The sequence below is a fragment of the Oculina patagonica genome, chromosome 5 (assembly GCF_052425735.1).
Source record: "Oculina patagonica isolate OP01 chromosome 5, crgOcupat, whole genome shotgun sequence".
NCBI lineage: Eukaryota > Metazoa > Cnidaria > Anthozoa > Scleractinia > Oculinidae > Oculina > Oculina patagonica.
This window is the reverse complement of record NC_135762.1, coordinates 26,538,189-26,563,005: the sequence shown is the minus strand read 5'-3', so window position 1 is coordinate 26,563,005 and position 24,817 is coordinate 26,538,189. Positions and strand designations below refer to the sequence as shown.

At 39.2% G+C, this 24,817-nt stretch overlaps 2 protein-coding genes across 2 annotated transcripts; both read left to right on the top strand.

Annotated features, from left to right (window-relative positions):
- Positions 1-397: 397 nt before the first annotated feature.
- LOC144653550 (uncharacterized) lies at positions 398-20,275 on the top strand. Its single transcript, XM_078513580.1, has 6 exons — positions 398-520; positions 5,351-6,300; positions 7,345-7,846; positions 14,272-14,465; positions 15,950-16,294; positions 19,161-20,275. The coding sequence occupies exons 2-6, from the start codon at positions 5,378-5,380 to the stop codon at positions 19,600-19,602; spliced, it is 2,406 nt and encodes an 801-aa protein (XP_078369706.1). The 5' UTR covers positions 398-520; positions 5,351-5,377; the 3' UTR covers positions 19,603-20,275.
- Positions 20,276-21,638: 1,363 nt separating this feature from the next.
- On the top strand, positions 21,639-24,317 carry LOC144654111 (uncharacterized). The gene is made up of 2 exons (XM_078514213.1): positions 21,639-21,744; positions 23,360-24,317. The coding sequence occupies exon 2, from the start codon at positions 23,388-23,390 to the stop codon at positions 24,315-24,317; it is 930 nt and encodes a 309-aa protein (XP_078370339.1). The 5' UTR covers positions 21,639-21,744; positions 23,360-23,387.
- The last annotated feature ends 500 nt before the right edge of the window (positions 24,318-24,817 follow it).

The following is a 24,817-nucleotide window of genomic DNA, read 5'->3' as shown; positions in this document are numbered from 1 at the left end:
CCAAAGTAAATCATCAACCAATCACAGAAATTACGCTCACAAAATCCTGTCATTACCCTAGACAAAAAAGTAAGATTTGATCCCGCGATTCAATGGAAAACTATAACCCGGTCGGCAGTCAGCTTGAAAAAACCCCTTGGTGAGCTATACACTTGAGCCCGCGATATAGCCATGTGATATTGGTCAGCGGATACCTTGTTTTGACAGCTGTCAATTGCCCATAACATGGATGTCCAATATCAAAGATACAAGCCGACGTTAACCGAAACTGTTCGTTGGGATATGATAAGACGACATTCTCCTCCCCCCGGTCGCGTTACCTTGTGATTCTCCTCCCCCTCTCCGAGAGTGTGTAGGCGCGGGCGGGCGGGCGTGCGTACGCACACTCGATAACCAAATTTCCTTAACCATGGTGCTCCGCTATGATTAACTTCACTGAAGCGTGTAAGTTAAACACAAAAGGACAGCTTTCACGGCATAACCCGTTCAAACACGAATTGAACAGACGGCCCGATTTAAGGTGAGCAATGTTTTTACCTTAGTTTTGAAATCTCACGGTGAAATGTTTTGTTTTCGGTGACCTGAGGGTTTACCATTTCATCATATTCGTGTGAGCAAAGGTAAATAATATGCCTCATGTAAGTTTCTTCGCACACGTTCACGTCCAATACATGCGCACGCAATGATTCACTGCGAAAGATGCAGTTTTCAGTTGTCACAAGTGGGGCAAAGAAAATATCTGATTTCCCGACGAGAATAACACCGATGTTTATACCACTAGGCTACATGGAGCAACAAATAATCGAGTTTTCGAACCCCTCTACAGAGAATTAGAAACGTAGAGATAAATTATCTGCGTTGGTCAGTTTGGGTAAATGATATGCAAAAGTTTTCTTAGCCGAGTTTACAATATTTTTCAGCTCAAATCAATGGGTAAATCTATATATAAGTTATTTATAGGGCATATTGGTATACCAATGCCTCCCATGGCCGACCCTAAATAATATTCAAGTAGTTCAAAATGGTTTCTTCCAGATTTTCAAGTGATATACTTGCCACTACAACAGGAAAATACATTGAGTTTTTTCGAGGCTTATTTTATTATCAAGCAAATTAGCATAAGTTCCCGTTTGACCAAAGTAGAATCTAAAATGCAAATCACAACATCCTCAATCAACCGTCAAAAATTAACGACCTTTGTATTTTCTTGATGCTCAGCTTTTCATTTTTGTAGATTGATACGAATTATTGCTAATTTTGGCACGGACAACACATTTTGAAAAAAATTGGCAAAGTTTTTCTAATTTGTCGTTCGAAATTTGTCTTAATCTGTATCAATCCAAACCATTCTTGGTTATTTTCGCCTTTTTTAATAAGGACTTCTTTGTTGTATTTCTATGGGAGAAAACTATTATTTTTAGTTTTCTTTAAATTTGAAAGGAATCAGAAAATGACTTAATATACCGTGACATTGCTCCTTTAAAGATGTCATCTATTACGCTGTCAAGACGTGGAGAAATTTTTTGTTGATATCCCTTTTTTCAAGAAAACAGTCAAAAACTGTAACGAGCGCCCATCGCTAGTATGGCCATAAGAATTCTGCGCCTCAAAAGAAAGCCGATTTTTCTTAAATTTGTAAACATAGGTATTTGTTTAAGAGGCATTAACAAATAAAGTCTAATCGTAGATAACTTTCTTTACATGAACTTTCACGCCAGTATTTGTATATCGCCAATATGTTATTGTTTATAATTCTTATCTAGGACCACAATGAGCAATCGACTCACAAACGTCTATGAGACAGTTGGTTGAAATGAATACTAAATTTAACAATACCATTTTCCACTTTAAATCCATTGCAGCTTGTGAACCATTCCCCCCTCCCCCTTTTCAATGTTGTACACAAACAAGGCAAGTCTAGCGGATAGTAAATACAACATTGTTTCGGAAGGAGGGGGTTACATTAAAAGGGTGAACGGTAAAATTTGTTCAAGGTACTCCAAAAAAGTGCCGATTGTCTCAACACTTTTAACTCTCATTGCAGTTTCGCAGGAAACACTTTTCCTATGAAGTGCAGCTCAACTAGCCATACCAGTCGCCCTCGTTTCGGGCGTTCTACGGCGGTGGGCGCTCGATACAATTATTGCGAATCTTCTACAGAAAAAAAATTAGATTTGAACAAAAATTATAACCACGTTAAAAGGAACTGTGTCACAGAATTTAGCCAAATTTAGGCATGGGAAAGGGCTTTTAAATTCGGTGATCTTTATTATTTACAACACACTTGATGATTTCGACATTGCTGATCCTAGCAGTATGCAGGACGCGTGTCACATATCAACCTAGTAAATGGCCTAAGCTCACAACGAGTCTCTCGTAGCTCAGTTGGTTAGAGCGCCCAACCGGTATCTGGGAGGCCATGGGTTCGATTCCCGTCGGGGACTCAGAATTTTTCTTTGTCCCATGCTCGTGTCATGTAGAACATCTTATCTTTATTATTTATTACCGAGCTTAAAATTTACCATCTTTATTATTTACTACAAAACTTGATGAATTCGACATTGCTGATCCTAGCAGTATGCAGGACGCGTGTCACATATCAACCTAGTAAAAATGGCCCAGCTCACAACGAGTCTCTCGTAGCTCAGTTGGTTAGAACGCCCAACCGGTATCTGGGAGGCCATGGGTTCGATTCCCGTCGGGGACTCAGAATTTTTCTTTGTCCCATGCTCGTGTCATGTAGAACATCTTATCTTTATTATTTATTACCGAGCTTAAAATTTACCATCTTTATTATTTACTACAAAACTTGATGAATTTGACATTGCTGATCCTAGCAGTATGCAGGACGCGTGTCACATATCAACCTAGTAAAATGGCCCAGCTCACAACGAGTCTCTCGTAGCTCAGTTGGTTAGAGCGCCCAACCGGTATCTGGGAGGCCATGGGTTCGATTCCCGTCGGGGACTCAGAATTTTTCTTTGTCCCATGCTCGTGTCATGTAGAACATCTTATCTTTATTATTTATTACCGAGCTTAAAATTTACCATCTTTATTATTTACTACAAAACTTGATGAATTCGACATTGCTGATCCTAGCAGTATGCAGGACGCGTGTCACATATCAACCTAGTAAAATGGCCCAGCTCACAACGAGTCTCTCGTAGCTCAGTTGGTTAGAACGCCCAACCGGTATCTGGGAGGCCATGGGTTCGATTCCCGTCGGGGACTCAGAATTTTTCTTTGTTCCATGCTCGTGTCATGTAGAACATCTTATCTTTATTATTTATTACCGAGCTTAAAATTTATCATCTTTATTATTTACAACAACGGTATCATGTTACATTCGTTTTCAAGGAAAAGGAAAATTATCTCGTTTGCTGTTTCAATATCAAACTGAAATTCAAACTAACAAAAATTAAAATAGCAGGGACGTGTTTAGAAATTTTGTATCAAAGCCTAACGTGGTGTGCTTTTCAATGCGGTAGAATTCTTGTAGAATCCGTGGCGTTAATTTAATTAGACTTTAAGGCATCCAGCAGTCTAAGAGAAAAACAAAGGTATCATGTTACAAACCTGTGCACGCAAATTTTAAAGCACAAATATCACGTTTGCTGTTTCAATATCAAACTGAATTCAAACTAACGAAAATTAACAGAGACGTGTTTAGAAAGCTTGTATCAAAGTCCAACGTACGCTTAGTGTGCTTTTCAATGCGGTATGATTCTTGTAGAATCCGTGGCGTTAATTTAATTAGACTTAAATTAGAGTCATGTTACATAGGTTTGCACGAAAAGTAAAAGTATCACGTTTGCTGCTTAAAAACTCTCAAATCAACGAAATAATAATAATGGATTGATGTGTGGAGAGAAAGAACTCAGAAAAAATTCTGAGTTCACAGATGGGACTCGAACCAACGACCTTCCGTACACTAGTCGAACGCTCTAACCACTGAGCTACTGAGAACTCTAATGGTGAGCAGTGGTCATTTGTGGGTGACACAACGACTGCATCGCGCAAATCAACGAAAGTGTACGTAAAACACAACGGTTCAAATGATTGAAAACTTCCTTTACTAAAAAAATCGACTCTTAATTGTGTCAACTGGTCGGCCGCGTGTGTGACTTTTCAATAAGGGAAATCTTTCTCCCGGATGAAGGTGTCGCGTGATTTAGTTGTCACGTTTGGTCTTTCAACATCTTACAAGTACACATGAAACAGCGTTTCAGACTGAAAGGTGATCTCATTTGACTTATTCTCAAGCGAAATTACCCTGGAAAATTATTATCATGCTGTCAATTGTTGGCCATATTGCATTCTGCACTGTCCTTTGAGTCTCTGAGTTATAGATTGATTGGTATTCTTATGTTGTCTCTCTGTTTTTTTCTTAATCTTCAGTTTTCAAGATCTCGTCTATTAGGCCGCTAACGTATGATTTTGCAGAAAGAACCCTCGTTATATCTGCTAAGGTAGCCAAAATATGTTGCGTGTATGGAAATCATTTAGACAAAGTGTTATGGGTATTTCGCCATTTTAAGAGAGAATTTTCCTGGAGACCGCTAGAAATCAGAAAAATGTGGCACGAAAGTAAAAAGAAACATCGCCTTCATTTTTTGTTCAGAGATACCCTTTGGTGAGTCAATAAACGTGGTTAAAAATCTTTATTAAAATCCCTTTTTCCTTTCCATAAAATACTCAAAAGCTGTAACGAGCGCACATCGCCATATAATGCTCCAAATGAAAGCGACGAGTATGGCTATAAGAATTCTGCTCCTCAAAAACGCGAAAGGAAGCAGGCCTTTCCGAAATTTGTATATTTCTATAGGAGTCATTAGCAAGTGATTTAGGTCTAATCATAGATTATTAACTTTACTTTGAATTTCAGGTGAGTGTTTGGAAATCGCCAATATTTCATTGTTTACAAAGCGTATTTTGAAGCAGTTTTGCAAGGAACTCTTTTCCTATGCATGCGGTATAGCTCAACTAACCATACTTGTCGCCCTCATTTCGGCATTTCATGGCAGTGGACGTTCGTTACAGTTTTTTGCGAGTTTTCTAAAAATATAAAAATAGATTTGAACTGAAACAATTCACCATGCACCTTTATCGACTCAGTATAAGGTATCTGTGGACGAAGTATGAGAATGATGTGCCACCTCCAACTCGGTCATCATGGCTCATGGGACACAGTCGTTCTTTTAAAACAGGTTTTCTTTCTCCATCAGTAAATGCCTCGCGTATCAATAATAGGAATTAAATAACTTTTCGACCATTCCTTTACACCCCAGCCCTCCTCCCCGAACATGCAGTCGGACAATTCAATGTATTAAATAAACTTCTTTTATTGCAGCAACGAAAATTAACGTTTTCCCGCTGGATGGCAAAATTCGGATTATCGTTTTCTGGTGGTGGAATTCGGTCAGCAGCCTTCTGTTCAGGAGTTTTGCGCAGACTGCTACAGAAAAACGTGGTTATAGACTACCTGAGCTGTGTGTCAGGGGGCGGTTACACAGGAACAGCCTACCTGGACTGGAAATACAGGCATGAGAAGAAAGACGATCCAAAATGGCATCAGGAATTCTTCGACCACATGAGAGAAGGAGCTGGATTAATGTGCCACTTCCAAAAACCTTGCCAAGCAGTTTTGGAGTTCGTGGCCTTTTTCACCATGATACTATTTGTCTCACTCCTTGCACCTATAATAATATGGGGTTCTGCCTCTTTTCCGATGGCCTACATTATCGATTTTCAGTTTGGCAGTATTCTGAGAGGTGGTAATACTTCGTGCCCCGAGGAAGTCCGAAGTAACCCGAACATTACCATCGAACAATGCGAACAGAACCGTCGGACAGCTGAAGCCATTTTCCGTCGGTTTATCCTGTTTGCGGTACCTGTTCTCGTTTCAATTATTTCCTACGTCATAAAAGGCTTTGTTCAAAAAGGAAAAGGATTTTTCAATTTTATAGCAACAAGTGGAATAATGTTTTTTGCTTATGTGTTTATCCCATGGTTCATAAACGAATTCTTACGTTTTCTGCCAACATGGATGAAAATCCTGATCATTCTCCCCTTGTTCTTCGTTTGGATTTCGTTTCCGGCTATGCGTAGAAACGCAACACTGATGACCGTTCTCTACGCCAGCTCTTTCATTATTCAGATTAGAGTTTTCCGAATCAATTCCTTTGGTGTTAAGTACAATGATAAAATCTTCAATCTGTTGCTGGGCGTGTCTTCAATTGTTGTGTGTTTTGTTCCTCTCATTGCAACAATTCAGCAACGACTTGTTCACGTGTATGTCAGGTGAGGTCAATATTTAAAAGAAATAAGGGGAAAAGTTAAAATTGTGATAAAACTTTAAGGGTCGATTATTTAAACGAAGCCTAAGCTAGACATGGTTTAAAGCTAAATCGAGATTTAGACGACAACTCCATAGACCATGGCTAACCAGAGTCTAAATCACATTATTTGAACACCGATGAACCGGAGTTTACGAAGACCACGTTTAGACGTCGTCTAACAAGTGAAACTATTGTTTTGACATCATGCATGCGTGCTACTCTCAAAGGAACAATATTGTCTTGCTGTTGTTTTCTTTTAATAGAAGGACTCTATTCATAATGTAGTATAGAGCTGCGCGGAAATATTTTCAAGAAGTTTTAACTTGCGTTTTTAAAGGAAATCAAAAATGGAATCAAATATTTCTTTAAACTAGCTCATAGGTTCAGGAAACGCATAAAAATACAAATCAAGAAATACGATTACTCCAGCGGGCAAGAATCAGTGAAACTAAACGATTAAACGACGTTAAAACCTACCCAGGAGCAGGTCTATCTTGCCATTGTTTGTTAGTCGACGGTTAAACTTCGTCCTGACGCGATTAAGAAAAACGTCGGTTAAATAATTGGAATCGTAAGCTAAATCCCGGTTTAGACCACGACTTTCTTTACCGCAATCTAAACCTCGTTTAAATAATCGGCCCTAATATTTTAGTAGAGAGGATGTTGTTATCGTGCAGGGCCGTAACTGGCATTAGAGGCAAGATGAGTTGAACAAGATTAATTTTTTTTCAAGAAATGCCGCATGAAAAATGTTTAAGAAAGAGTTTCAGAGCTTCCAGATTCCCAAATTGTTTGAAGGGGAATGCCCCAGACCCTAATACCAAGATCTTGCCTCGTCCACGCCAAGGTCTGGTTACGGCCCTGTCGTTGAGAAACTCACCGTCATGTAAGACCTATTTCGTTTGAACCTAAGAAGACATTTAAACACTAGAGATGAAATGACCTTTTACAAATAATTACATATAATTAATTAGAGCTCATATTTTCACCTTATATTCCTTTTTAGATGGATAATTCAAAACTCGTTTTACTATCCAAAGACTGTTGGAAGATTTGGTTGCAGTGGTATATCATGGCGTGACCTCTTCCTTTTTTGCCCAACCTTTGGTAAGCCCAAAATTCAAACATTGAACCCTAAGCAGGCGCTTACCCTAGATGACCTCGATGCCTTCACTCCCACCTACATCGGATGTACTACAATCAATAGATGGCGACGTACCACCTCCCCGAGAGAAGCTCATTATGAAGTCCTTACTATGACCCCGCATGGGATTGAACGTCTTGATCGCGCACCTGAAGAACAAGAGCTTCACGGTAACTTGATGCCGGTAGATGTATACCTGTCTGATTGCGCTGCAACGTCTGCGGCCGCGGTAAGCCATGACATGGGAGGAAAGCAGGGTGATGAGGCACCCTTCAGCGATTTAAAAGTTATGTTGGGTCTATCAGTGGGTGCGTCAGTTGTGGCAGATAAGAGGCACGAGGAACAGCGACACTTCTGTATTCAGGTGACGAAAAAGTTAGATGAAGAGAGCTTAAGAATCTCGTTCGTGTTCAGGACTACGCACGGCAAAAACGCAGCGTTTAATTTATTAAAATATTTGAATAATTTCGCATTTATTGAACACTTTGTAGGTCGTATTGTGTGATCGTCCGGGTGAGAGTAGTTCTGAAAAGAGCTGTTGTTGGTGACTGACGTTTCGACAACCTGAGCGGAAGTCATCTTCAGAGTCAAGTGAAAAGTTGTTATCAGTCGATGATGTTATAAGTCTGTCCATTGAAGTTGATTGGTCAGTTCAGCCGTGATGTTATTGGCTGTAAGACTCTTTTAAAGGTTGTCGACAGTAATTGGTCAGTTTCGATCCGCCTAATGATTGTTTACATCACCATATCTCGTCGCTCGTTTGTGTTCAGTCAGTCTCGTGTTAAGGTTTCTACCGGTCTCTCTGATGTAGGAGAGAAGGAGAGAAAACTTTGTAGAAAGTAGTGCTTGACATCTGCATGCTTAGAAAAAAGCGTGTTATTTATTAGTTTTAATTTTCTTACGACAAAGGAAACAATGATTTCGATTAAGCTGATTCCTTACTCAGCACGTCAGGAGCCGCGGGATGCTCCAGCCACTAGTTTTTACGGGCTATGGTCAGTATAGTACCGTGCTTGTTGAACGAAAGCTGATTAAGTTTAAAATATGGCAATGAAGAAAGCAACAGGCTTCTTTCGATATATTATTAAAATTTAGCTTGGTAGGGAGGTTTAGACACAAAGAAAGAAATTTTACAAGCATGTTTTGTTTGTGTCCTCTAGACCTTGCTACCAAGCTGAATCTTAATATATCGAAAGTAGCCTATTCCCACCATCTTGGCATAGTTCTAATCATCCCAAGGTTATCATGTAAAAATGTTTCTTAATCCAGTTTTGTGACTACGTAAAGAATTCGCGTCCTGGTGGTCATTTTGCTGTCATTGTTAATCGGGCGTGCCGATTTAAGGTTTACCCTTTGGTCGTCCTAGAGCGTAGTCTCCTGGCGCGGCCAAAAAGACGGGGATAGCTCGGGGTTGCTACAAAACCGCTACGGGTGACGCATACCGCAATGGTTTTCATTTTAGTTTTGACAGGAAATCGTTGCAGGCACACTTGGTCGACTTTTGGGTTAATGTGTAATCAGGTTGTGTTTTTTTGCTTCGGCGGAAGGACAGAGAAAAAAGCTTACGGTGCAAAGTACAGTATGGGGCCCAGTTCTCGGCCACTTTTGACGTAAACTTGTATTTCTTACCTCAGAAGAACCGCAGGAACTTGAAATTTCTCCCAGAGCTAGCTACATTATTCAGCCTTTTGGTGTAAAGCTATCGACCGGTCAAAAATTAATTTGCCCGAGCAATAATAAAAATAAAAGCTCCATTTGTGGGCCCAGTTCTCGGCCACCTTGGCCCAGCTCTCGGCCACTTTTGACGTAAACTTGTATTTCTTACCTCAGAAGAACCGCAGGAACTTGAAATTTCTCCCAGAGCTAGCTACATTATTCAGCTTTTTGGTGTAAAGCTATCGACCGGTCAAAAATTAATTTGCCCGAGCAATAATAAAAATAAAAGCTCCATTTGTGGGCCCAGTTCTCGGCCACCTTGGCCCAGTTCTCGGCCACTTTTGACGTAAACTTGTATTTCTTACCTCAGAAGAACCGCAGGAACTTGAAATTTCTCCCAGAGCTAGCTACATTATTCAGCTTTTTGGTGTAAAGCTATCGACCGGTCAAAAATTAATTTGCCCGAGCAATAATAAAAATAAAAGCTCCATTTGTGGGCCCAGTTCTCGGCCACCTTGGCCCAGTTCTCAGCCACTAAAAAGCGTGTGCGTAATTATCTGTAAAAAAATGCTCAATTAATTTTCACAGTCATAAAATCACTCTGTAAACCTATTTATACTATATCGATCCCAAATTATTTTTATGATGCTTTGTTTTACTTTAGAAAAGAAGGATTTTAACGCGCCTAGTTGCCTATGTGCAGGTTCTGGCAAAACCGCATTGTGTGACCCGTGCATTTAGATGGTTTATTTTGCAGTGAAAAGGTCTTGAAATATTTAGGTGTTGTAGAAATAATAGACAAGACAAGAGTCAGCTCAAAACTTAGAGATAAGATTGAACTTTATTTTTAAAACATTTATTTCTTTCATTCTGGCAGCAGCAGATGAAATTATATTAAAAACCAAGCGCTAAGCTGTGATAGCGAGCAGGGTGGCCGAGAACTGGCAAATACGCAAACGTCGCAAGAAAAAATTTCGAAGTAAATTAAGACCAAAAAATACAACGGTTCAACGAAAAGTTAACTAAAGCAGAAAGCTGAATTATTCTACGTTTCACATGCCAAAAATTAGCTCGTATGGTGGGGGCTTTTGGATAAAATACGAATTTAACTACATCCATGAATTTGGAGCCGTAAACAAACAACTACCTCCGCGTAAACTCGACGTGTGAGCTTTCTATATCGAATTGAACGATCAAACTCAAGATACTTAAAGCACATGAATCAGTCTATCGTTTGAAGGAAATACCTTTTCTTTTTGATTCAACTGGAGTGTGAAAAAACGCGTTAAACACAAAGTGGCCGAGAACTGGACCCGGCCGAGAACTGGGCCGATATATTCACCATTGTGAAATTGCACTTACTTTGACAAGTTAAAGTTATTTTTGTAAATGAAAAAGGTAACGTCATTGATGTCACGCAGTGTTTTTTTTAGCAAACTAGATGGTTTGCTGGTTTCTGACTATGAATGGGGGTGTGATCTTGCGGTATATTTTTTGAGCCTGACTCCGCCGTAAAACTTTTTTTTTATTTAGGAAGAACTGTGTCGATTTTCATTTCGAACAATTGGTCGTCAAGTCGTTTGTCACAAAGAGTAGAATGTTTGTACAGCATGTTTTGGAATTATTTTAGATTTGGTTAGTAAGACGCTTCTTAAGACCTGAGCAAAACATTGGGAATGTACAGTATTAATAGGAACTTGAATGGAATTTTTCACAAGTTGGATAAAGGTATCAACTGAAAAAAATGGAATTCAAAATGAGAACTTGGATTTTGCTGTAATTAAATTTTATCGCGGATTGGATGCATAATATCACGGCTTTGAAAGTCTTCAAATAATTAGAAAGGTTCCTTTCTTCCTTTTGATCTTATTGTTATTTTCATGTATTGATTATTCGAAAGTGGTTTTCGTTGATACGAAAAAAAAACGGGTTTTCACTGAATTGCTTGAAGTATTTTTAGACGTGATAATATTGGCTTAATCAAATTACATTGTGCACGAAATATTTGTTATTCTTTTGTCTTGAAACTTTGAGGAAATTGAAATTTTTGTTTGACAGTAGTGTATGAAAGGCATTTTATAGAACTGAATAAAAAATAAGAAACATTGATAAAGGTTATTTCAAAGATTTATTTTGCCTGATTTTGAAGGGTTTCAGGAGTTTTAAAGAGTGCTGGTAAACGGCTGTATGTTGTTTGTGATTACGGATCTTATTTAGTTTCGAACGCTCTAATTTTTGAAAGGTTAAAACAGGTTAAAACCGGGCGGTTTCATGAGTTTTTTGGGTAGAAAGGTACGGTGGTGGTCAAAAAAAAATGTTTAGAAAGGAATGACTGTAGTAGCACGTAAGTCGGAGGTTTGCGTGAGTCACGGGGTATAGTATGCGTGAGCTGGATTTCCGGCGTCATAACGGCATGTTTTGTTTACTGAAAGATACACTCGACGTTTAGTTAGCTTAGTCGGCTTGGGAAACTATTTTAAAAATGAATGTTGTAATAGTTAATTAATAGTAATCTAGAATTAACCCACTCTCGATTGGAGTCTGTTCTGGATTCGCGCTACCTTTTCGCCGCGAAGGAATTTTGTAAAATTTCGCTAGTGGAAAGAGGTACTGTAAGAACAGTATCAATAACTCAAAAGGAGGAACTTCTTTGTAGCTCTGAATTAAGACGTATGATAAAATTTTAGAATAAGAAACTTTCGATATATGGTTTTCATATTGTTTTTGTCAATTTCCTTTTGTGGCAGATTTTTTGAGAATCAGCTTTTCTTTCGTGTGATGACAGACACAGGACAGAACGAGAGGTGGATGAGAAAGATGCCGAAGATGAATAGGCACCGAAAAACGACAAGAACCGTCAAGGACTTATCTTTAGAGGGCGGGGAGTTTTGGCATACTGTATTTCGAGGACTGGACTGGACTAGTAAAACGCAGACTAGTAAAACGCGGACTTGTAAAACGCGGACTAGTATAACGCGGACTAGTAAAACGCGGACTTGTAAAAGGCGGACTAGTAAAACGCGGACTAGTAAAACGCGGACTTGTAAAACGAGGACTAGTATAGTAAAACGCGGACTTGTAAAACGCGGACTTGTAAAACGAGGGCTTGTTAAGCACGGACTTGTAGAACGCGGACACTAAACGGAAACTAAACGGTTTAGCGAGCGAAACAATTTGTGTTTGAAGCTCTTGTGTGTTTCTTCGACGGCATATTTCTAGCTTTTTTGAGCACTCTATGGTCTGTTTTAGCGTGGAGATGTTTTTGCAGTATAGCACATGTTCGTTCTGCAAACCCCTACTAAAACAACGGGATTGATGCTATGAGTTGTGTGCATATGTTTCTTTCTTTCCACTACTTGACGTCTGTTGAGTGCAGTCGTTTGTATTGCTCGCACGAGGTAGAACGGGGCCCGTCCAGAAATCAACAGTCAATCGTAAATAAAGGTGACGGGCCTACACGACTCCTACGTTCGTGGCATTGGAATATTTGCCGTTAAATGTTTAAGTTCGGTCTTTCGACCTTATTTGCTTCTGACTTCTTTCTGAGGGTACTGTTTTAATTTGGGGGCAGTATGTGGTAAATAAAGGTGACGGGCCTACACGACTCCTACGTTCGTGACATTAGAACATTTGCCGTTATATGTTCAAATTCGGTCTTTCGACCTTATTTGCTTCTGACTTCTTTCTGAGGTTACTGTTTTTTTGAGACATTATGTATTGAAGAGAGCCGTAAGATGATTGTGGCCAAGGAATTCGAAGTGTCTAGAGGCGTTTTACAAGTCCGCGTTTTACTAGTCCGCGTTTTACTAGTCCAGTCCAGTCTACAAGTTAAAGACACATCAAGACCACCCCACTGTGAATTGCCATAGCACAGACAAAATTATAGTCAATATCTTATGTGTTTTTAAGAGAATTACATAAGAACCAAGGCATGTCTTGTCTTGCCTTACATTGACATGCAATAATTTGGAAATACTAAGCTCGTAACAGTTTAAGACAGAATCCATCAGGAATTTGAGTAACATTAATTTTAGTTACGCAAAAATTGAGCACCAGAATAATTTAAATCCTTGTGTTCTTTCATACCTTGTTAAAAGGCTTGACATGTGATAACACCAACATAACACCAACAACAGTTCTTTATCAGTGGGGATTGAAGAAAAAAATGGAAACATCATCACACAGTTGACCCCCATGCAAAAACACTCCAGGATGTCACGGGACTGTTTGGTGTCCGTCTGCCAATTTCTAACTTCAAATTCCAATGTTAAATTCACATTAAATTTTCAATATTTCTTAGTTGTCTAAATTTTACTAATTCTTTTAAAAAAACTATCACCTGCCAAACATCCCCAAAAATCACTCAAAAAATTACAAAATACCGCAATACATAGATACATGGGATGAGTGAAGTTTCCTTGTATTCCTTGAAACACCAACAAGATATTTCCGTTTAAGGTGGCTGATAATGGGTTTCAGTATTTCCCAGTCCTTATACTTTGGTTCAGTACTAAAAGCCTTCATCAATTGCTATTACAGTAATGGTATGAAACAAATGTTCAATCATTCATCAACAAGTTGTGATCATTTTCTTGACAATAGTAGTTCCCCGGTAAACAGTTGTAGTACTGTCCCATCAAAGTGCAATGCCTGGAAAATACCGAAAAGCACACGACCGTCAGGTGAAACCGCACCTTACAGTATTACCAATACACTGCCCTTTGCTAAGTCAAACTTTACATTGTCTAGTCGTCTACTTCAATCGTTTATTTGTATTGTGTGAGATACATTTATAAATTGAAACCATCATGTCATTAAGTAATAATGCAATCTCGACAACGTTCTAGATATTATATTATGCACACTAATACAGCTCATGCAAGCCCTGTGACTTACACAAACACAGTCGGACTGAGTGCTACTTAAGTAACTGCTTCGTGGTTTCTGCTGTACTGAACCCTGCCTTTCAAGGCAAAGCGCCCGATTTTAAGCTTCTCAAGCTTCTCAATGTTCTTGTTGTTCTATGCAGCCATCGTCGTCATCGTTGTCGTTGTCGTCGTTGTTGTTGTTGTTGTTGTATGCTATCAAGCATATAATTACGACAAATTTCCTGTTTTATTTTCTTTGTTCTAGATTCTTCCACAACTAATAGATTTGAGCCGTATTCTTCCGTTGGGGATATGTTTCATCATTTATTTGAAGACCAACAATGACAAATACTTGACGGTCGGAGTTCTGATGTTTTTCGGCTTTTCGCTGTTGTTAGCCTTCATAGCACTGGTGCCAACTGGAGGGAGACATGTTGGAAGACTGGAAAGATTTGCAAGGTGAAGGTTTGCCAGGTTTATACGACAAGCCTCCTAGCAGACATTCTTTGAGCTCGTCACGCAATCTTTTCTGTCCCACGAGGGATTCTTGACGATGACGAAGAGCAACTGTGCAGGGGGCTACAATAATTCCCAAACAATTATAGTCCCACTGTACAAGTTCTCTCCTTCTTCCACTTACATTTTTACAAAACAGTACTTTTTTTCTTTTAGTTCAGAAAATGCAATAATTTCCGACATTGTTATGGAGGGGAAGGGTTTCGGTAGCCTACGTGAAGTGTCGCAAGTGTTTTTGTCTGGGATTGTAGTTTACTACCTAAAGTAAACACATTAAAAAGTCAACATCGATTCAAAAATGATGTTTTAATTTTACTTAAAGCGGAAGTTTATTTCACAATTGCACTTTTTTTTTTTCACGCCAACGAAAAGGTAATACAAAGATTTGTTATTCACCAAATTAAAATTTCAGCCTTTAAGGAGTATCTAAACCTTATTAAATCCATGTCTGAAGTAGTCCAGCCGGCCGGCCGCCGCCATCATCGCCATCCACTTTAGCCTGGCGATGAATGTGTGACGTCAAAGAGCTAAACTTTTACTATTTCTTGGAGCGAAGTTTGTGCAAAATAATGCTGCACAAACAGGCATTTCGAAAAACAAGGCTATATAAAATTAACAAAGATTGTTAAGTATTTAAACAATGTTTAAACTTGCTGCCAAACTTCAGGTTGAGCTCTTTGACGTCACACATACACCGCTAGGCTGCTAAATTTCTCCAAGATGGCGGCGGCCGGTTCAGTTCTCAACTTTCGGACTACTTCAGACAAGGATTTCATAGGGTTTCAATACTCTTTAGAAGCTGAAAATTTGGTGTCTAACAGATCTTGGAATTACCTTTTCGTTGGCGTGAAGAAAAAAAAGTGCCATTTTGGAATGAACTTCTCCTTTAAGATTGGCCAAGTAACCTTGATACATTCAATCTAACTGAATTTGTGAGCACAAATAGTCTCCTTTTCAAATATGGAGGTGTGACGAAGTGACAGCACAAGAAACGTAACTGGATTGAAATTCGAAAGTCCTACTCGAGATCGATCTCGTACTCGTACTCCGAACTGAAGGCCCCTAACATTGAGAAAGGACCAATTCATTTATTTCTAGAGAACATTTAGAGCGGTTTCCACTTTCGTGTCCAAAGAACTACGCTTAGTGATTGGGTAAAAAACTCGCGCCACTTTCTTAGCCAATCAGAAGTAAAACCAAAACCAATCGTGGCTTGTTTGCACGCCTTTTCTCGCGCTTCGTGCCTGCGACATGTATTTGCTTCGAGTTGTCATTGGTTCACTGGATTGTCTGTGATTGGCCAGAGTTATAACTTTACACTCAATTGAAAACCGCTCTAACACGAGAGTGAATTATTTACTACTTTATGAGTTATCAGCTTCTGAAAACAACTTTTAACTTCCTGATTATGATTTTGTTTTCAACAGATGGTTTACGATCCATATCCCTTACATACAGTTCGTTCGAAAAATGATGCAAATGACCAACCATGGTCCCAATCCCCCTCCAGTTCTATCCTTGAGTGACGGCGGCCATGTTGAAAACCTTGGTATTCTACCTCTTCTGAAGCTCCGACTGAAAAAAATCATAGCAGTAGATGGCGGGCGCACCATTTTAGACCAAGACTACGGGGAATCCCTTTTGAGAGCTTTGGACCTGGCCAGCAAGAAGTTAGGCTGTTCGTTTTCAGGAATGGATGGACGATATATAGCTGAGGATATTCGAGACAAATTTGTGGAAAGAAGTCCTGGATCCCAACCAAGCAGTTATAGGTATGATGATACTACGAAGCACTTTTTGAGCAGATTAATCTGCCCTTTGACGTAATGGCCGTTTTTATACTAGAGACGTGTTCCCCTTCTGGACGAGCTTCGGCAAAAAGTTTGTTGTTCGACTGGTTACGCGTCTCTAGTATAAAGACGGGCACAAGACGCGTTACCCGACTAGACGAGCTTCCTTTCGTTATCCGTCTTTCCAGACGCTTTTCGAAGAGTAGCTCGTCTAGACAGGTAACTCGTCTTGTGCCCGTCTTTATACTGGAGACGTATAACCAGACGAACAACAAAATGTTTGCCGAAACTCGTCCAGACGGGTAACACCTTGAAGCTTGGTTGCAACTGTTGCCGAAAATAAAAAATTTGACCGTTTTTACGACTGAATTTATTCAGGAGTATTGTAGCTAGCCCAATGGCACTCGCATGGTTGGCGTTCCATCATCTGTAGACTTCTCATTGCAACTCCGTTGACCAGCAGATATACTTGTAGAAATAGTGTAGCAAGGCGACCGTATAAAAGCGGCCGTATAAAGGCGGTCTTTTAAATTTAAAGGGGTTTACAAGAAAAACCAGAAGCAAAAAAACAAAATATGGCTGACAATTACGTGAAGAATTAAGTAATCGACCGCCAAAAAAAGTGAACATTGAGAGCCAGTAATCTGCATTAATCGATCGATGACTTTCGTGTCTATCTTTCGAGCTAGCGTAGTACATGTAGTCGAATGTAGGAGCATTCGAAAACTAAATCGGGTTTCACATAAGCTTCATAAGCGATGGATCTATCTAGAAACCAGAGCGTTGGCTAAAATCGAGTGCGTGGCTGCTTGTCCCCAAGAAAAGGAAAAGCTTTTCAGATGAAACAGCACAATATTACATTTGTACCTGAATCAGTCTATTATATTTTTTTTTACAGCGTTATTACTTAACAGCCTACATGTAAATTATTCTGCAATGCATGCCTACGGAGCGATATAATAAACAAACCATTTTAGTGCTATGGGTTAAAAAAAAGAAAAAAAAAGGAAAAAAGAAAATAACTCTCTCCTCTGGGACTCGAACTCGCGACCTTTCGATCCGCAGTCAGTTGCCTACCCGACTGTACTACTTAGACGTACTTAGTCACGTGAGACGAAAATATCTTATATCAATGTAATCGACATTCCGCCCTTTATTTGTTATCATGTGCATCAAAGGAATGTTTGAATCAACTTGCTGCTCATAAATTTTTATGGAATGAAAACTAAACTTTTAAACTTGGCAAAAAATTCAGTCGTGGCTCGAAGAGCTCTTTTTATTCTAGAGACGTGTTACCCGTCTGGACGAGCTTCGGCAAAAATTTTGTTGCTCGTCTGGTTATGCGTCTCTATTATAAAGACGGGCACAAGACGAGTTACCCGTCTAGACGAGCTACTTTTCGCAATGCGTCTTGAAAGACGGATACAGAAAGGAAGCTCGTTTAGACGGGTAACTCGTCTGGTGCCCGTCTTTATACAAGAGACGCATAACCAGACGAACAACAAAATTTTTTCCGATGCTCGTCCAGACGGGTAACTCGTCTCTAGAATAATAACTAAAAGTGGCTATAAGCCACTAAACTCGGAAAAGTTATTATGAAACAAGAATCGAAAACAACAAACTGACAAATAAAGGTTTGCTAATACAAATGATGTTATACTTTCCAAACTTCTGTTTACTTCACTTTGATCGTCATCAAATACTGATCGAGAGCAGACCGAAAGGCCAAGAGATAGAGTTCCCATCTGTTGCAAATTGATTTCTTTCTTTTTAGTTTTCCTTTTTGTTATTTGAAGGTAACGAAAAATAATAATAATAATAATGTCATTGGCTATAATTCAAGCGATTTTTTTTTTTTTCACCAAATCGTACTGAAATAAATTCATCTTTAGCTGAGTGTTTTGGGTTAGTTTTTTTCTAACTGGTTCTAAAAAACCAAAGGTTTACGGTCTCGGCTTATAGCTGAATAAATATTATAATATTATTTCAAGAAAACTGACATTAATACAATATTTTGGTTGGTGACTAAGCATGTTAATTTTATGTAATTTAACAAGAAATATAGGTATCAGAGAAAAGGTCTAATTCTCTAGAGGCCTTAAAACACTTGCACGCATTGCGTGCATATGTCTAACAGGAAATGAGTGAAGGAGTGATGGAGTGAAGGAGTGAAGGAGTGAAGGAGTGAATTCACTTCGCCCACTACAACTCTTTTCCGAGTTAAAAACGGCCAATTACTAGTGTGCTCAGTTGTTCATTGGCCGTTTTTATACTAGAGAAGTGTTACCCGTCTGGATGAGTTTTGGCAAACATTAAGTTGTTCGTCTGGTTATTCGTCTGTAGTATAAAGACGAGCACAAGACGCGTAACACGTCTTGACGAGCTTCCTTTCGTAATTCGTCTTTTAAGACGCGTTGCCAAAAGAAGCTCGTCTAGACGGGTAACTCGTCTTGTACCCGTCTTTATACTAGAGACGCATAACCAAACGAACAACAAAACTCGTCGCCGAAACTCGTCCAGACGGGTAACACCTACAATACAATACAATCAATAGAATCTTTATTTAACGTGGTCCGCACACTTAGCTAAAAAGCTAGTTTTCAGGTGTGCCACGAAATAAAAATAGAAAATAGAAAAATTAAAACTTCTTGGAAGTGTATAAAAATAAATTAAGCTATAATTAAGAATAACTACAAATTAAAATATTGTCTAGCTAAGATTAAAAAGATTGGTTGCAACTGTTGCCGAAAATAAAAAAATTATGCGCGCTGTTTTAGAAAAAAATTAAAACAAAGCCATGGACACAAATTTCTCAAACTAAAGGGTTTTTCCCTTCATCTTTCGTCAGGTTTAAAGTGCAGTATTACGACAAGAATCTTCACAGCGACGGGAAAACTAACGTTGGTGAAGGAGAAGTCCTTTATATAGCCCCTAGGCATCCTGAGAAATCAATTAAAACTTCAACATATGTGACATGGGAAGACGCCTTGCATGACATCGATGTAGATCTCGAGGCAGGGCTTTGGGGCGCTGGACCCGAGTTATCAACGGAAGAAGCCGATCGCCTGACGTTCTGCTGCTGTGACTGTTGTCATGGAAACACATGCCGCGGTTTGTCAGAGGCGATCTGCGGGGCTTTTCCGCAACATTCCACCAATAATTCATTCTTCACTCCAACAATGTTCTCTGCGTACCACAGAGAAGGATATCGTTCGAGCATGGAAGCAAAAGTGGCTGAATTTGTGGGTGATAAACCTGAAACTTCCAGTCCAGCGACGTTTATAGTGTAAATAATTATAATGAATACTTTCTTTCCAATGGAGGGAGGTTTTTTTTGGCTCGTTGTAAAAAATCATGTCAATGAACGGAATGACCGCATTACTGTAATACATTCACTGAATTCAAGGAGAACGGAAGACCAGAAATCATATTTCATCTGACCACTGAAAATTATAGACATGACTAAGATTTGTAGAATTCAACAAGAAAAACAAATTTTTGCTTCTAAACTTGACGAAAACGGGCAAAAACTGTGGCCATTTTTCGAAATTGAACGTCCGCCATTTTGAACATTTTTTTCTTCCGGTTACTTCAAAATAAGGAATGTATTCTGCCATGTTTTACGTCACTGTGCACATCCAATTTTCCATGCAGTTCAGTTTCAGTGTTTTGTGCAGTTCACAGAAGCCAAAAACTTCGTATTGTTAACTTTAGCAAACGTGCATTATGGCCGAGTTTAAGCCTTGGTCATTTGAATCGATGTGAAAAAGCACAACGAAGAAAAATGTATTGTGCTGCAAGTGTCATTTTTGTGTAACCAAGAAAGAGAATGTGAATGTTTACGCTGCCGGGAGATCGAGGAAGCCACAAAATAAAATTTCCGGTGAATAGCCTTCTTGTATTCAGAATATAATAATTTTATTTGAAATTGTGAGAAGAAAATGCTGTTTGTTTTTTTTGTAAGGATGGGCCGATACCTGGATACAGGTTTTTCAAAACGATACGATTTCGATATGATATTTGCCTTTTTTTTCTCGATATCGACAAATCTCGTTTATGTATTAATTTGTTTAGCATGTAAAATACGAAGCAGATCAGATCGATCCCGCCATATACGATTTTGATAAATAATGGTTCCCAGCATAAATTTGATATCCGATAATTTGAGTTTCTTTCTTTTCTTCTTGTATGTTCGTTACCAAGAGAGAGAATGTGAATATTTACGCTGCCGGGAGATCGAGGAAGCCACAAATAAAATTTCCGGTGAATAGCCTTCTTGTATTCAGAATATAATAATTTTATTTGAAATTTGTGAGACGAAAATGAAATTGTGAGAAGAAAATGCTGTTTGTTGTTTTTTGTAAGGATGGGCCGATACAGGTTTTTCAAAACGATACGATTTCGATATGATATTTGCCTTTTTTTCTCGATATCGACAAATGGCAACCTCGTTTATGTATTAATTTGTTTAGCATGTAAAATACGAAGCAGATCAGATCGATCCCGCCATAAAATATTTTGATAAATAATGGTTCCCAGCATAAATTTGATGTCCGATAATTTGAGTTTCTTTCTTTTCTTCTTGTATGTTCGTGACAGGTCCCATGACCGCACTCCACAACCTGATTTATAATCATATTTTTAAAGCGTAAAAATGCAAAAACTCTGCAAAAAAATTGGAGATTTTATGATATTATTGGCGTTATTTTTGGTGCGGTTTTGCGTATTTTTATAATTTTATCCTGCGGTATTATGGTTTTCTAGACTATGTGGTTTGCGGTTTATGGAAATTTTTGGCTTAATTGGACGCAGTATTGCGGTTTTTGTAAATATTTCTGTGCGGTTTTGCGGTTTTCGTACCCCTTTACGCCCCCTTAGATTTTCAATACATTGTTAGCGTTATTAATATTCAAGGTTTTCGATTCAATTGCGTAACGATACTGCTGCTTTGCGTAAGTTTCACGTGATCGAAGGTAAAAAAAACTCGTGATCCGATTGTGTTCAATGCATTCCATTCATTCTAAGTGTAAGACCAAAGGAATACTTTAGAATCTGGCTTTATACGTCCCGCGCATGCGTAATAGCATGTGAAGATTAGGATTGCGGGCTCCTCTGGTCGTCCGCAATTATAATCTTTTTGTTTATTTGTTTGTTTGTTGTTTATTTTTATTTTTTTTATTTTGCTTTTGCTTTTTTCGATTTTATTTGCTTCGTTTCTTCGTTTGTTTCCCCCGGCCCGACAGACCGACCCGTTCAACAGAAATACAATAGAATTACCCAACACAACACAGCTCCTTCATTCATGATGGCACGTATTATTTATGTCTTCACTGAAGCGTGAAAGTTAAACAAAACAGCACAGCCTTGGCTTCCAGGACCATTCACGCAAAAGCCTTTTCATTTGGTGAATTGAAAAGACGGCCAAATTCAAGGTGAGCGAAACCTTTAACCTCGTTTTGTAATCTCATCGTAAAATGTTCTGTTTTCGGTGACTCTAGGGTTTTCTTTAGCAATACTTAACTTTCGTGTAAGTAAAGGTAAATGGAAACACGGTATCTGATTTTCCGACGAGAAATGAAACGCAAGTTGGCCCAATGCTTTACACTGAACTTCATAGCGGCAACAAATAAACAAGACACCGAACGTTCATGACCATGTAACATGGTTCAGGACCGAACGCAGGGTTAGTCAGTTCGGGTGTGTGAGGGTTAGAGCTTTCTAAATCAGGTATACGGATTTGCTGGGTTTTTATATTATTTTCAGCATAAGTACATGCGTATTTGGTGTATCGGGTTCAATATTGTGTACGAGTAACTAATATAAGCAATATATTGAATTTTAAAACTTGCTTTGGGTATATTAGTATACCAACGCCTCCCTTGGCTGACCCTGAATTAAATTGAAGTAGTTCAATTGGTTTCTTTTAAATTTTCAACTGATACACTTGGCAATGCAACAGGAAAATAAACCAAATTTGAAAACGTTTGGGTCGATTTTTTAATTTTGTAATCAGGTAAATTAGCATAATTTCCTGTTTCACCATTGTCAAAGTGAAAATTGACATGCAAATCACAACAGAATCTTACTCGACCGTAACATGTCAACGTGTTTGCACTGCTTCGCCACGGCTTTACATCATTTAATTGGTATTCTTAGTTCTTATGCTGTCACTGCTCAATTTTCAGTTTTCATGATCGCGTCAGTTACACTGTCTATAAACGCACCGTAATTATGATTTGGTAAAAAAAAACCTCGTTTCTCAGGTGATAAATGAATGGAATAACATGTGTATAAATATCAACTAAGGCGAGAGAGAAAGCGTGAATACACCTTGGCCCAGTTGTTCCAAGGGTGGATAACGCTATCCATCGAATAAATCACTATTCAGCGGATAAGTGTTAACAAAACATACTGTGCAATCCACTGGATAGCGATTTATCCGGTGGATAGTGTTATCCATCCTCTGAACAACTGGGGCCTTATTATTTACGTGAATGGCGGAACGCGCGGGAGAGTTTGGGTCGACTACATGAAAGCGAGGCGATTGCGGCTTCGGTTTGAACCAAAACGAAGCATATATATCTGTTGTAATTATTGTAATATCTCGTCGGTTAGAAAGTGATTTTTAGCTGTTGGTGGCAGCTTTTGAAATCCCTGACTTAGCATTTGTAGCCTGGCCATAGTCAGTAAAAAATGTAAAAAAATGTCGTCGGAAAACCGCATCGATCTTTTCGGTCTCTTCAGACTATACTGCCTATTTGCATACAGTTGTAATCCGCGCTACTTTAGATATTTTTAATGAACGACCCTGGCAGCTAACAGAAAGGCAGTGGTTATAGAGGTCCTCGCGTTCCGCTATTCCTGAATATGGTGCATGGAAAGGATTTAGAGAGACCGGAGGTGTTATAGGTATTTTTCTTTCTCCATCAGCAAATGGCTAGCAGTCCAATAAAAATAATGGTATAATAAGAGATTATTTTATGACCGTTCTTTTACCCCTTCTCCCCTGATAATTCAATGTAACTTCAACAACTTCTTTTATTGCAGCATTGGAACCCTAGAAATATCCCGCTCAATGGCAAAATTCGGGTTATCGTTTTCTGGTGGTGGGATAAAGTCGGCGGCCTTCTGCTCAGGAGTCTTGCGCAGACTGCTACAGAAAAACGTGGCTATAGACTACCTGAGCTGCGTCTCAGGGGGCGGTTACACAGGCACAGCCTACCTGGACTGGAAATACAGGCATGGCAAAAAGGATGACAAGAAATGGCATCAGGAATTCTTCAATCACATGAGAGAAGCTGGTGGGTTTATCTGCAACCTCGAATATCGGCCTTGCCAAGCAGTTTTAAAGTTCGTTGCCCTTTTGAGCATAATGATATTTGTCTCAATCATTGCACCTTTAATTATATGGGGGTCGAGCGCATTTCCCATGGCCTACATTGTCGATTTTCTGGTTGGCAGTGTTCTAAGAGGTGGTGATATACCTTGCCCCGAGGAAGTCCGAAGTAACCCGAACATTACCGTCGAACAATGCGAACAGAATCGTCGGACATCTGAAGCCATTTTTCATCGGTTTATCTTGTTTGGGACACCAGTTGTTGTTTCATTCATATCCTACTTCATTAAAGGATTTGTGCAAAAAGGAAAAGGTGTTTTCGATTTTATTATCACGGGTGGTATAGTGATTTTTGGTTTTGTGTTTATGCCATGGTTCATAAACGAGTTCCTTCGTCGCCTTCCACTTTGGATGAAAATCTTTCTTGTTCTGCCCTTGTTCTTCGTTTGGATTTCATTTCCAGCCATGCGTAGACAGGCAACACTGATGACCATTATGTACGGCTACTCATTTGTCATTCAGCTTAGAGTTTATCACATCACTTCCTTTGGTGTTGAGTACAGTGATGAAGCCTTCGATCTACTGCTAGGCGTGTCTGCAATTATCACGTTTTTTGTTCCTCTCGTTGCATCAATACAGCAACGTCTTGTTCACGTGTGGCTCAGGTAAGGTTAATATTGAGAAAGTCAAAATGCAAAACTGTGCTCTTAGAATACAGTCAACTGCCTTTATAACGGACATCTCGGGACCACCATTTGGTGTCCGTAATAGCAAAAGTCCACAGTAGCAAGACTTATTTTCAGTAATTCTTATTCGCCGGGACTTCAACTCCCGTCCGTAATAGCGAGGTGTCCGCAAGGCGAGAGTTAACTGTAATTGCAAGGTGCCCGATGGCTCTAAAGAAAGAAATCTTGGGAGCCAAGGTCTAAAAGTCTTTCATGATAGCGAAGTTATACAAGTCTCCCAAAGACAAAATTAAGTCATATGTGGCACCCGGGCTCTTTTAGAGTACAACTCTGAAATTGTTATAAAACTTCAATTTTACTAGATAGGGGATATTTTTGGTGGAGGAAATTGGCATCAGGTGAGGCCTATTGCGATAGTTAACCCTATAAGAAATTTAATTTAAATGCCAGAGGTGGCAGAGTTTGTTGATGGCTATTGTTGTT

Excerpts from the sequence above, each read along its gene's own strand:
- LOC144653550 (XM_078513580.1), top strand. The coding sequence starts at position 5,378 with ATGGCAAAATTCGGATTATCGTTTTCTGGTGGTGGAATTCGGTCAGCA. Across the intron at positions 6,301-7,344 it reads CTTGTTCACGTGTATGTCAG|ATGGATAATTCAAAACTCGT; the intron begins GTGAGGTCAATA and ends ATTCCTTTTTAG. Across the intron at positions 14,466-15,949 it reads AGACTGGAAAGATTTGCAAG|ATGGTTTACGATCCATATCC; the intron begins GTGAAGGTTTGC and ends TGTTTTCAACAG.
- LOC144654111 (XM_078514213.1), top strand. The coding sequence starts at position 23,388 with ATGGCAAAATTCGGGTTATCGTTTTCTGGTGGTGGGATAAAGTCGGCG.